General features: G+C 36.4%; 1 protein-coding gene across 1 annotated transcript in view; it reads right to left on the minus strand.

Annotated features, from left to right (window-relative positions):
• Window positions 1-200: 200 nt before the first annotated feature.
• The window catches only part of SLC30A9 (solute carrier family 30 member 9), a 76643-nt gene continuing 64550 nt past the window's right edge, over window positions 201-12293 (minus strand). Inside the window, exons 17-19 of the mRNA XM_044681741.1 lie at window positions 10863-10992; window positions 9060-9173; window positions 201-475 (exon numbers count right to left, since the gene is read on the minus strand). Coding sequence (XP_044537676.1) covers window positions 431-475; window positions 9060-9173; window positions 10863-10992 — 289 coding nt within the window. The 3' untranslated portion in view covers window positions 201-430. The remainder of the gene's footprint in view (window positions 476-9059; window positions 9174-10862; window positions 10993-12293) is intronic.

Genomic DNA, 12293 nt, shown 5'->3' on the forward strand with positions numbered 1-12293 from the left:
TCATGGAGTAAAACATTTAGTGGTCTCAATATTATAAATAATAATCCTACAGACTCCATATATGCTTACTAGTGTAAAGAAAAGAAACATGATTGCAAAGTACTATGCAAAGAGAAAGGCTGACATGGGAAATTAAGAAAAGAAATGCATCTACTGAAACACAAAAACATAATTTTTTCAAATTAACTCAAATTGTAGTATTTCTCACATAAAAACAATAAGCAGTTTTAGTTGTTGGTCAGTTAAGATTGCCTGCTCATATAAGACATTTCCCCTTAGATTCTTCCCCCAAAATAGCTTCTGCATTGTGCTGACTCTTTCCACGTAAGGAAAACTGGTAGAGGAGGTAAGGTGCTGATATCTCTGTGGTTTTGCTTAGTACTGGACAAAACTGTTTCCAAGAGTGTTCACCAAGGATGTTCCAACAAATTTATAATATTTCCAAATCTACATGTCGGATTTCAGGATTTAGTTTCTGCAAAGAACAACAACAAAAATTATTAATAACTAAAGAGAAAGAACAGTTTTTTTGGTTTTGTTTTTTTTGAGTCTCATTGAGATTACATCTCTAAAATATCAAATACACATCAAGAAGTGAATAAACCAGTAGTCCCATCTCCCTGGATTTTTTGAAGTCTTTGGTTCCCAACTTTGGCTTACCCTTCAAATTTTTTCCAGGCTCAGTTAGCTAACCTCTCTGCTACCTGCCCAAATAGTTCTTTAAAACTGTAATTCCCTCAAAAATATTTCCTGAACTAGGAGTCATCTTGATATGACTATTTCATCCCATTCTATTCTTACCTATTCTAACATATGCTTTGATCTTCTACTTTTCATTAATTCCAAGTAAGATTTCATAATAATACAAACTATTTCTAGATAAAAAAAATTACATGTAGACATTTTTCAAACTGTATTGTTTAAACTTTCCTGTGGTTCCATAGAGTCCAGTAGGATCTGTGGAGAAAAGTTGTAATAGCAGATGTCTAAAACCAAAGCAGAAAACCTATCTCCTGGGTAGTATCGGTTTCCACCTGTTAAATGTTGTTGCAGTTGAGGCCAAATGAAAAGGAGGAGAAATAAACATGCAGAAACCGTATCAGCGTCTAGATCCTATCAGTCTCATGACTACAATAACTATTTCAGTCAAAAACATGGCAGGGCCAGCAAGAAGAGAGGTGAGTTAAGTAGGACCTAGTGAGGTTTTTAGCACCCAGGCAACTAGAAGGAACAGCAAAACCAGAATCGCTGCCACTCACTCCCACATCCTCTGTTTTTGTCTGAAATTTTTGCCATACAATACAGCTGTAGTATAGCAGAAATAGTAGTAAAGTTAGAGTAAGTCAAAAGATCTACATTAAGTTTCTGTTCAGCCACTTATCGTGATGACGTTATGATCTTAGAGCCTCATCTGTAAAATGGGGATAACAAATATCTGGTTGCTTTATAAGCACGTGAACTACTTTCCTCACAAGACTGTCTTGAGGATCAGATGTATATAAAGCATTTTGTAAACCATAAAGCACTCTAAACATTTCAATTAATAACATCATCATAACTATGATCAAGGAAGAATTGCTGTAAGACCAAAAAAATTTTTTTTAAACCCTCACCTTCCATCTTAGAATCAATACTGTGTGTTGGTTCTAAGGCAGAAGACCTGTAAGGGCTGGGCAATGGGGATTAAGTGACTTGCCCAGAGTCACACAGCTGGGAAGTATCTGAGGCCAGATTTGATTTTTGGGCATCTTTCTCCAATTGGGAGTTTCTGTCTTTTAATCTGTTAATTTCCTTTTGAGCTATTTCCCACTTTTCTTGCCAAATCTCTTCCATCTTTCTCATGATCTCAGATTTGAACTCTTCAAGAGCTTGTGACCAATTTTCATTTTTTTGGGAAGGTTTGGATGTGATTACTTGTTTATTCTCCTCTGCTGTTTGCTCTGTTGTCTGGATTTTTTCTGTGTAAAAGTTGTTGAGTGTTAAAGATTTCTTCTTGATCTTTCTCTTTGGAGGTTCTTGTGCATAGCTTGCCATTATTATTATGCTGTTTTTCCTTCTCAGTCAAAAGTCTGGGTGAAGCAGACAGGCTCTCTACCTACCAAGCTGTGGAGCAGTTTTTCCTGAGTCACAGTGCCGTGTGGCCCTCTCAGCTTTATCCTCGTGCCCATGGTTCTGTGCTCGTTAGGCTCCTGGGGTCTTAAGTCTAGCTGTTCTCAGGATCAAGCCTCCTTGATGGTCCCCTTGCTTGCTTGAGGCCAGATTTGAACCAGGACCTCCCATCTTTGGGTCTGGCTCTCAATGCACTGAGCCACCCAGCTGCCCCCTTACAGCAAATTTTTTAAACAACTTGGAGATAGTAAAGAGGGTCTGTGTGAGATTTGGTATATTAATTCATATATAAAAGTCCCATAAGAAATAGGAACCTACTAAAATACATTCCCATATCTCACCTTTCCAGAGTATCACTCAAATTAGAAAGCAGGAGCACCTTCTTTAGAGTATTTTAAACTTCCAAGCACATACAAGGGTAGTGTCAACTCATGTTAACAAAAAAGATGAAGTGAAAATTGGGGATAATTCACAAATTATTCTCTTTCTGCAAAGTAGACAACAAGGAAAATCTGAGTTCAAGTCCTGCCTCTGTGATCTCAGGGCCTTAGTAACTCTAAGGACTCTCTATAAGAGAGTAACTCTATAAGAACATGCTAAGCTGCACTGGGAGAAGAAGTCCCTTCACCTGGGTTGTCTATGATTCCATGTAAATTCCAGTCCATTCCCTATCCCTATTAGTACTAGATGCATATATGTGAAGATATAATTAAAAAACTTGATTTGAAGACCTATTAATTTTTATAGCCAATTAATCCTTATTTTCAAGGAATAAATTTAATTACCAGACAGGTCCTTTTACTGGCTAAGTAGCCAAGACAATTTGCTTCTTGCCTTTCTTTCATACAGATTATCATACAGCATACCACATTTTATCTACTAGGCCATATCTGAATTTACTTCCAGAAAATCTTACTGGATTTGTTTAATTAAAGTGACCAAAAACTTTGATTCTAATAAAAGAGAAAATGCAAGTAGAAACCAAAATTGCAATTTAAAACATAGTAACAAGAAGATATTAAAACACAAGGAAAAGCCCTATGGACACAAGTGTGATTCCTGAATCAGCTAGCTGTGCACAGGTAGTCCACATTCAGAGTTAAAATAAGAATTTATAATAATAAGGAAGAAAAATGGCTTAGCCTAAACAAGCTAATGAAAATTAAAAATAGGTTATGAACAACAGAAATTGTATCAACACTAGCTATAATAAATTCAATCAGAACTAAAACCAATGGAAAAGTATTCCCCCAACACAGAGACCAAAAATGCTTCAAAAGGACCTTAGTCAACAAACATTCAACTTACTTGTCAAGTGGAGAGAGATGGCTGCCAAAGGCCATGTCAGTTTAGAACATTAACTCATCTGTAAAATCTTACCAAGAAAGATGATGAATGATTATCAGTACTATCATTTGATAAAGCAGAAAGAAGCAGTGAAGGGTAAAATCAGTCTAAAGAAAGCTTGGCAAGAAACCTAGCTAAGCAAAATCATATCAAGGTTATAAAAGAATGAAAATGGAAATAAGACAACAAAAGAAAAATTGAAATTATTTACAAAAGCTAATACAACAAACTGCTTTATCCACCAAGGACAACTAGCCCACCACACTTGACCCTCTCATCCAAGTAACTGATGTGCTTACAGAAGTATAAATGGCACTAACGAAAACAAAGATGGAGTAAACTACTGGATTAGATCAGGCAGAGATCTGTGCTAGAAGCAATATAATTGTAAGGAAACTGATGAATCTGCAAGGTATTGATAAAAAGAAGATGCAAGTGGAAAAAATATTAGACATTAATTTCTGACAAAGGAAACATCAACTATTATCGATGTATATTCCTACTCTCCCACTTATACAAAACTTCCACAATTATCATCTATGCATAAACTGGGAACATTTTCAATGATGGTATTAGTAGGGAACAAGCAGGATTTCACAAACAATCTTCAAAAATGGATCACATCTTTACCTTCCCTTAATTGACTGAAAGATGTAGAGAATGCTAAAATCTCATTGTGCATTCAGGCTCTTTTGCAAAGTATAAATCATACATAAATAAAAATCATTCAAGATTTTGTAGAAGATGCAACAACAATGACCTTATGATAGATAATAAGCATCATAAAGTGGTGAGATGTAAATTTTCCATAAGCATTTGTCACTGTGATGGAGGAGACCCAACACAAAGAGCTTAGGTCAAAGAGGGATTTCCTATGGACAGAGAGATCCTCCATATCTTGCTTGCATATGACATTGTTATTAACTGCATCAGGTCAAAATATTGCAGAGCCTCCTAGAATAAATTTGTAATCATGCAAAGGAGTTGGCTAGAAGAATTTCTACTACCCATATTTTAACATAGATCCTACAGAACTTGTCTGGTATATATATGATGTATAATATCTGTGAAAGATAACAAAAGTAGACAATAAGCTCTCGTAGGCAAAGAGAAAAGAGGGTGAGATTCTTTTAGAGAAATTACATACAACCTTTAATGAATCATCAATCCAATAAAACATTTTGCTGGCACTGCTTTATGACAACAACTCTTGGAACAACACATCCTCTAAACAACTCAAGATGAATATCACCCAGAGGGCAATGGGAAGGCAGAGGGTGGGTGCAAACAAGATGTGACCAATGAGAAACTCCAAGGGAAAAAGTGCAAAGAATGTCATCAAAGAAATGCAGGGCACAAAAAGATGGGCTGGATAACATGGTAAGAAAGAGGGATGGCTGGTGGACAGCCAGTATGTTCCACTGATACCATCAAGATGTTGGGATAAAGTGAAGAAAAAGCTACCGAATGTTGGGTGGATTTCCTGTGGCAAACTTTTGGGAGGATATGGATAAGAGTCATATGTGATAGGCAGGCATAGATGAGTTGCAATCTACATTTCTAGAGAGAACTCTCCATGAAACTACAATATTAAGAAGCAAGAACCAAGCCACATAGCACTTCTTTTCCTCTTTCAACTTGGATTAAAATTCTTTTAAAAAGCAAAGGACTAGTAATTTGCCACTCATTGGGAATGTGTTCTCATGAAATATTAACTGTCGGTTTAAAACCATTTAAAAGTTACTTCTCATTAGGTCTATCCTCAAACTGAAGTGCCCATAAATAAAATGACACCTTGAGAATATTGGACCATATTTCAGAAAAGTTAAACAGATAATATTTCAGTGAAACTATGATAAGTAGTAATGCTCTCCAAGTGAGCAGAGACAAACCGTAAACCTAAAAGTCATATCCGATGAACAAAAAGCAAAATAAACACATATACTCAGCCAAATTCTGTCCTAATATTTTAGAAAAACATATCTAAAGTTTTTTACATTTCTCACATATATATGAAAATATTTGTTTATAAAGGAAAATCTTTAGGATTAACTAAAATGAAACAGATAAAAATACTGAATAACCCTCAAGTCCAGGCAGACTCCTCCCATGTCTACAGAAGCAATAATGTAGTAGTGGAAAAGGGTCAGAAGGTGAAAATAATCACATAGACTTTAAAACATCTAATAAGCATCAATTTAACTGTTGATCGTCTAAATGAGAATTTTGTCAAGTAAATGACAAATTGTTACACTCCTAGAAAAAATTTAGCCATATCATATTGATATTCTTTCTATAAATAAAGTCAGAAAACATGAAAAAGATGCAGTGAAATAGAAGGATGACTTATGAGTTCTTTGTAGAAAGATAAATAAAAGGTTTATTGGAGTTGGCTTATTGTGTGCCCAAGAGCAAAGAGAAACAAAGGACACTTAATTACCTCACTTGGCAGTGCTCATAATTAATAAAGGCAAACAGACAACAATGAAGACATGAAAGGGACAGGTTTAAATCATATATTGTTACTTAAATAGTTAAATAGCTCTGTAACTATGGACAGGTTGGAGACTTGGTTTCTCCTTTGTAAAATTAGAAAAATATCTGTGATGCCTACTTCATGTTAATATTATGGTGTTATGAAGATCAAATAAGATAATATATATAAATTACATAATAAATTCCATCTATTATTACAGCATGGTGCTAGTCCTGGAATCACTATGTGCTGTAACTATCAACACATATCAATATTTTCCTGCAGAAATAAATGTAGATTACCTACCATTTGTTGAAAAGAATAAAGGAAAAAGGAAAATCTATAAGGAACTTTAACAAGATTCTCCAAGTCAAATTAACTTGTAGTTTGATGCTCAGTGACTTTAATATTAAGTTGTATGGCTAATATGGAAATATGTCTGCATGACTTAATATGTATAATCAAAATAATTTTGGTTGCCTTCTTAAGGAGAGGGAAAGGGACAAGAAGGAGAGAATTTGGAACTCAAATTTTTTTTTTAAATGCATGTTGAAAAATATTTATTGCAACTGGGAAATATTTAACAAAATAAAAATGTTTTAAAAAATAAATATGAAGTTGTAGCAATTGCTTAATAAAAAATTGCTAGAAAATATGATTGGGATAAAGCAATTCAATAGGCATTTTTTTGTCAGCATAAGCATTCGGTTTTTTAAATATTGTTTTAATTACACATAAAAATTTTTAACATTTGTTTTTTAAAAATTTTGAGTCCCAAACTCTCTCCCTCTTTCCCTGTCATCCTCTCTCTTTGAGAAGGCAAGCAATCTGATATAAGTTATACATCTACAGTTGGGGAAAATCTATTTCCACATTAGTCATGTTGTGAAAGAAAACAGACCAAAACCAAAAAAAAAATCAAGAAAGTACTTATAAACCAGACAGATAGATTTCCATAGGGTAGACTGGAGATAATCAACAGAATAAAAGCACTATTATTAAGAGAGATCAGGAAAGAGCCTATAGAAGATGGGATATTATTTGTGAATTGAAGAAGCCATGGAAGCCAGGAGAAAGAGATGTGGAAGAGAATTTCAGGCATAGAAGACAGTTGATGAAAATACATGGAGTTAGAGACTGCTTTGTGTGAGGAACATCAAGGAGACTTGTGTCACTGAATTGTAAAGTAGAGGGAAGGGAGGAGAAGGAGATTGGGGAGGAATGTAAGATAGAAGACTGGAAAAATTGGGGAAAGGAGCAGGTTAAACACTACAAATCTTTAAGCCAATATGGCACAGTGGGAAATGTGCTGGATCCAAGGACAGAATGCCTCAATCTGATCCTGACTTTGCTCAATGTGTGGACCTGGGCAAGTCATATGACCTAGGTAGGCGTGGGGGCTGGACTAGACAAACCTGAGAGTTTTTTTCAAGCTCTAAATCTATCACCTAATTATTGTCAAAGAGCACTACCATAGATCAGGTCCAAGTCAGAGCAAGGTCCAAATGAAGATTCCTTACAGACAGGGTGTCCTCTAGATGTGCCTTTTAACAGATGACTCTGTACTGATGATCTCACTGAGACCTAGAACTCTGCAGAGCCTCCTCCATGAGGTCCAGAATTACTCAGAAGAATCAGACCAAACTATTCACACAGGAAAAACCAAGTGAGTTAAAGAACGTCTGTGGTATCCCAGGTATAGTCTAATCTTGAAAGTATTATTGATGTACTACGTGCTCATGTACCAGACTCATGGTCATATTATTTCTTATTCATTGTATTTAATTGGTACTCTATTAATTCTGACCACTCTCCAAACCTACAATCCAAAGGTTAGGAAAATTCCTGGGCAGGCAGGGCATTAGCTGCCACAGCTAGCTCCTACCTTGAAAGAGCAGATATTCTACCAGGTCACATGTTTAATTAACCTCCTCCTCTGATGTTGTGGTTGTCAATTGAGCCAATGTTAAATAATATGCCATGTCACATGTTCATTAGCTACTTCCCATTCCCCATTTCTTGATTCTCTAATAAAAAATTGGGGACACATGTAGTTCTCCCTCTCTCTACTACCATCAGAGGAGTATGCATGCTGGATCCCGTGTTCTTGAAGCCTTGTCTCTGAGTCTTTCTTCCTTTATTGTGTTCCCTCTCTCTTTCTATCCCCTTTACCCATTTTTCCCTTGGTTTCTAACTCTCCTTCTCAGGTGTCCGCCCACAAATATATTAATTTGTGGCTGCAGGTAGTCACAACATCTATTTAGACAACGACATGAAGTTGGAAGCTAAATATGGGAACTGAAGTGGAAGGCAGTAGGTGTGATGGCTTTGGGGGAATTGCAGTGCTTTGAATCCAAGCTTCTTCCTGAAACTAATGCTCTTCCATTTAACAGTATTTTTCTAGGGATGCCATATACCTGCAAACCATGAAGAACAATGATCTCAAAAGAGTCAAAACTACAGGCTATGCAAAAGAAGAGATGAGGCTGCAGAATATTACCAGTGATGAAATGAATAAAAATAACCATTCAAAAGGACAGATGGGGAGAAATATTCACAAAGCATAAAGGATCTAGAAGAATGATTTCCATACCTACAGTACCTGCTGTAAAGGGTTTATGGAAGGACTTTTACAAAAATTACATGAGAAGAAGTAATGAATGGATTACAATTGGCAACTTTGGTGAGAGTACTCATTTTATTAAGGTCACTGAGACTAATATGGGAAAATGTTTATATGGCTGCAAATGTAAAATCTATATCAGCTTACTGTCTCAGGAAGGGTGGGAAGGAATTGAGGTAAGGATAATAGGAAAGGAGAGAGACTTTGGAAATCAAAAATTTTTTTAAATGAATGTTAAAAAATTGCCTTTACATGTAATTGGGGGGAAATAATGTTATTTTTTAAAAAGTAGCATCACAAGATTTAGAGATAGAGAGCCTCTTGAGAAATCATCTCACTCAATCCTCTTATTTTATAGATGAAGACAGAGGCCCAAAAGGGTAAAGTGACTTGTCTCTGGTCATATAGTAATTAAGGTGCAATAAGAATTTGAATGACCCCAGGTCTTTATATTCCAAATCCAGGATTATTAGTGGTTGCTATTTACACTTAAATACATCTTACTTTCAACTCCATCTCAAGTCGATCTACTTCAGCTCCTAAAGTATCAATAATATTTTCACCATGCTTAAGCATAAAGATTTCTAATTCCTCAGGAGTCTTTACTTCCTGAATTTCCTGCAAAAGAAAATTAAAGGGAATAAAAATAGGGAAATAAACCATTTTTAAAAGTCACAATTTAAGATAGAGAATGGGAAGTGATTAAAAAAAACATGATTCTCTCTTAAATAATATATATCTATACACTGGTTGTAGCAAAAAAAAAATCAAATTCAGAATTAAGAACTTCCCATATGTTAAAAATATGTTAAAGTCTATCCAATTAAACACATATCTAATAAAATTTGCTCACAAAATGCTAGTACAATAAAAAAAGTTCATCTAATTGGTTGTAATTATTGATCTTTATATCAAGTCAGAATAAGGAAAAGTAGGGAGTATACAAGAAGCAAGAATAATTTTATTACATTAAATATTAAATAACTCAAAATAATACAACTTTTCATTTATGTTTAATTCTCAAGAATCTACTATTTCATGTTTCAACATGTGTCCTTTTATTCTATAAAGCAGGGCACAGCCTTTGCAAATGTACCAGTCTCTGATCTCCTTTAATACAGAAGGGAAACAGAGATACTAATCAGGTGTTATGTCTTAGTAGGAGCTGTGGAAATGATAGCAAACCAGCTAACAACTCTCAAAGTGGTGAAGGGGAAGTTAATGGCAACTAGCCTGCTGGTTATAATGGCATGTGGCAAACACACTATGGCCACATGCTTTAAAAGGAGAACTATTCCTTCCTTGTTTCTTCAATAATGTTGCTTCTTTCTGAAAATTACAAAATACTTTAGATTCCATAGCACACATAGTAAAATAATCTTTAAAATAAAGTTGTTTGTCCTAAAGAAAAAGAGTAAAATTATACTACAGTCAAAGAATCAAATCTTGTATTAATCTTGTGCTTAAGGGAAACAGGATAGTATTTTTCCTCTTTTTTAAATCTTTACCTTCTGCCTCAGAATCACTACTGTGTGTTGGTCCTAAGGCAGAAGAGCAGTAAGGGCTAGGCAATAGGGGTTAAGTGACTTGCCCAGGGTCACACAGCTAGGAAGTGTCTGAGGCCACATCTGAACCCAGGGCCTCCCACTTCTAGGCCTGGCTCACTGAGCCACCCAGCTGTCCCAATACTACTTTTCTTTTGCAATGACACATATCCTAAGTGTTTTACTTTCAAATGCATACTTATAAAGAGGGAACATTGAAGAGTGAGCTAGACTCAGGAGTTACAAAGACAAGTGCTACCTTGTACTACAGCTATGAGACTCTGGGAAAGTCACTTAACCCCACATGCTATGAGCAACTCTCTAAGGTTATATAAATTGCAGAGAAGTTGTTGACCTACATGGGAAGAATTTCCTCATTCAGACGTTTATTACATTAATGAAATTATAGGTTTAGTTCCTATCCCTATCCTATGCCTACAAAGAACCTTTATTCTCTGAATATAGAATCCATGAGTATACTTGTACCATCTATGATGAAAAGAGTTTTTCTTTTAATTTTATCCTCCATCACCCTCCATGTTTTCTCTATAATCTCATCAGGATGACATATTCACCTCCAGTTCCAATGATGCCGATTTTACCAGTATTGTAAATGAACTGACATCAAATTTGTGTTATCAACTTAAGAACAGAAAGAATTTGAATTTCTAAAAGGAAGAAAATTTTGCTCATTTCTAATTTTTAACATATACTTGATCATAGGCAAAAAAAGTAGTTACATGAGAATTTTTAAGTAACTTACTTGCAACATCTGGTCAAAGTCTTGCTTTTCCAAATAAGATCGAGTAACAACTTTCCCATCAAAATCTACTTCGGCCTTAAATCTAACTTTACCCAGTCCCAGGTCTGTGGCTTTAACATCATGAACTGCCCTAAAAGCAAGCAAAAAATATACACATTTAGAAATACAAATTTTTAAAGGGTAATTAATTACAAGCTTAAAATTCATTTTCCCCAGTGATGTCATCTAATATGGCTTGAAGATACTCACTGATAAATATCTTTTGCCTCTTCTCATTTGTAAGTGGTCTCTGACTTTTTAAAGTATTCTATCTGGGGCAGCTGGGTGGCTCAGTGGATAAAGAGCCAGGCCTAGAGACAGGAGATCCTGGGCTCAAATGTGGCCTCAGACACTTCCTAACTGTATGACTCTGGGCAAGTCACTTAACCCCCATGGTCTAGCCCTTAACACTCTTCTGTCTTAGAACCAGTACACAGTACTGATTCTAAGATAGAAGATAAGGATCAAAAAACAAACAAACAAACAAATAAATAAATAAATGGATAAATAAATAAATAAAGGCATTCTATTTCTTTAGTTTTAAAAGGGGGCGGGGCATAGGGAGAATGGCAGCAGGTGGCCTGGAGCCAATGAAAGCAAACCTTTTAGAGATGGAGTGCCAGGCCCTGCCCCCAACCCACCCCCTAGACTGAGGGCCTGCCCACCCCTCATCCCCAGAGACCACATGCTATGCCCCTCCCCACCTTGAGTGCTGAGTGTGCCCTTACCCAACACAGGGGAGGAAACTCTCCCCTTGGGCTTCTGGGCGGAGGGGCAGGTGAAGGGAGGAATGTCCTCAGCAAGTGTTGAGAGAGGGAAGGGAGTGGCACAAGCACTCTGCTCCCCTCCAGCTTTGCCACCTGTGAGCTGCCACCTGGCCCCTGTGTGTTCCCACTGGCTGCTGGGCAGAGAGGCCGGAAATGAGAGGTACATGTGGAGAGGGGGAGGGGAATAGATCGGCCCAAGGCCCTCTGCCTTTCTGGTAATGAACTTTGGAGGGTGGGAGGATAGGATGGCTGCATGCCCACAGAGTGTTCTGCGGGCCATCTCTGGCACCTGTGCCATAGGCACACTGGCCTAGAGACTAGAGAATTAGGCCTCAAATCATCTTCCTGAGTTTAAATCTGAACTCAAACAATTACCAGCCCTGTGATCCTGGGCAAGTCACTTAACTTTGTTTGCCTCAGTTTCCTCATCTGTCAAATGAACTTGAGAAGTGGCAAACCACTCCAGTAACTTTGCCAAGCAAACCCCAAATGAAGTCAGATGAGATAAAAAAAAAAACAACTGAACAACAACAAAAATCTGTTTAGTTTGTTTTGCATAGGTAGGTACTTAAAAGATTTGGCAATAATCTATACAGCTACTAGCATTGATCTTGCATGTTATACA

Source organism: Gracilinanus agilis, chromosome 6, assembly GCF_016433145.1.
Source record: "Gracilinanus agilis isolate LMUSP501 chromosome 6, AgileGrace, whole genome shotgun sequence".
Taxonomy (NCBI): Eukaryota; Metazoa; Chordata; class Mammalia; order Didelphimorphia; family Didelphidae; genus Gracilinanus; species Gracilinanus agilis.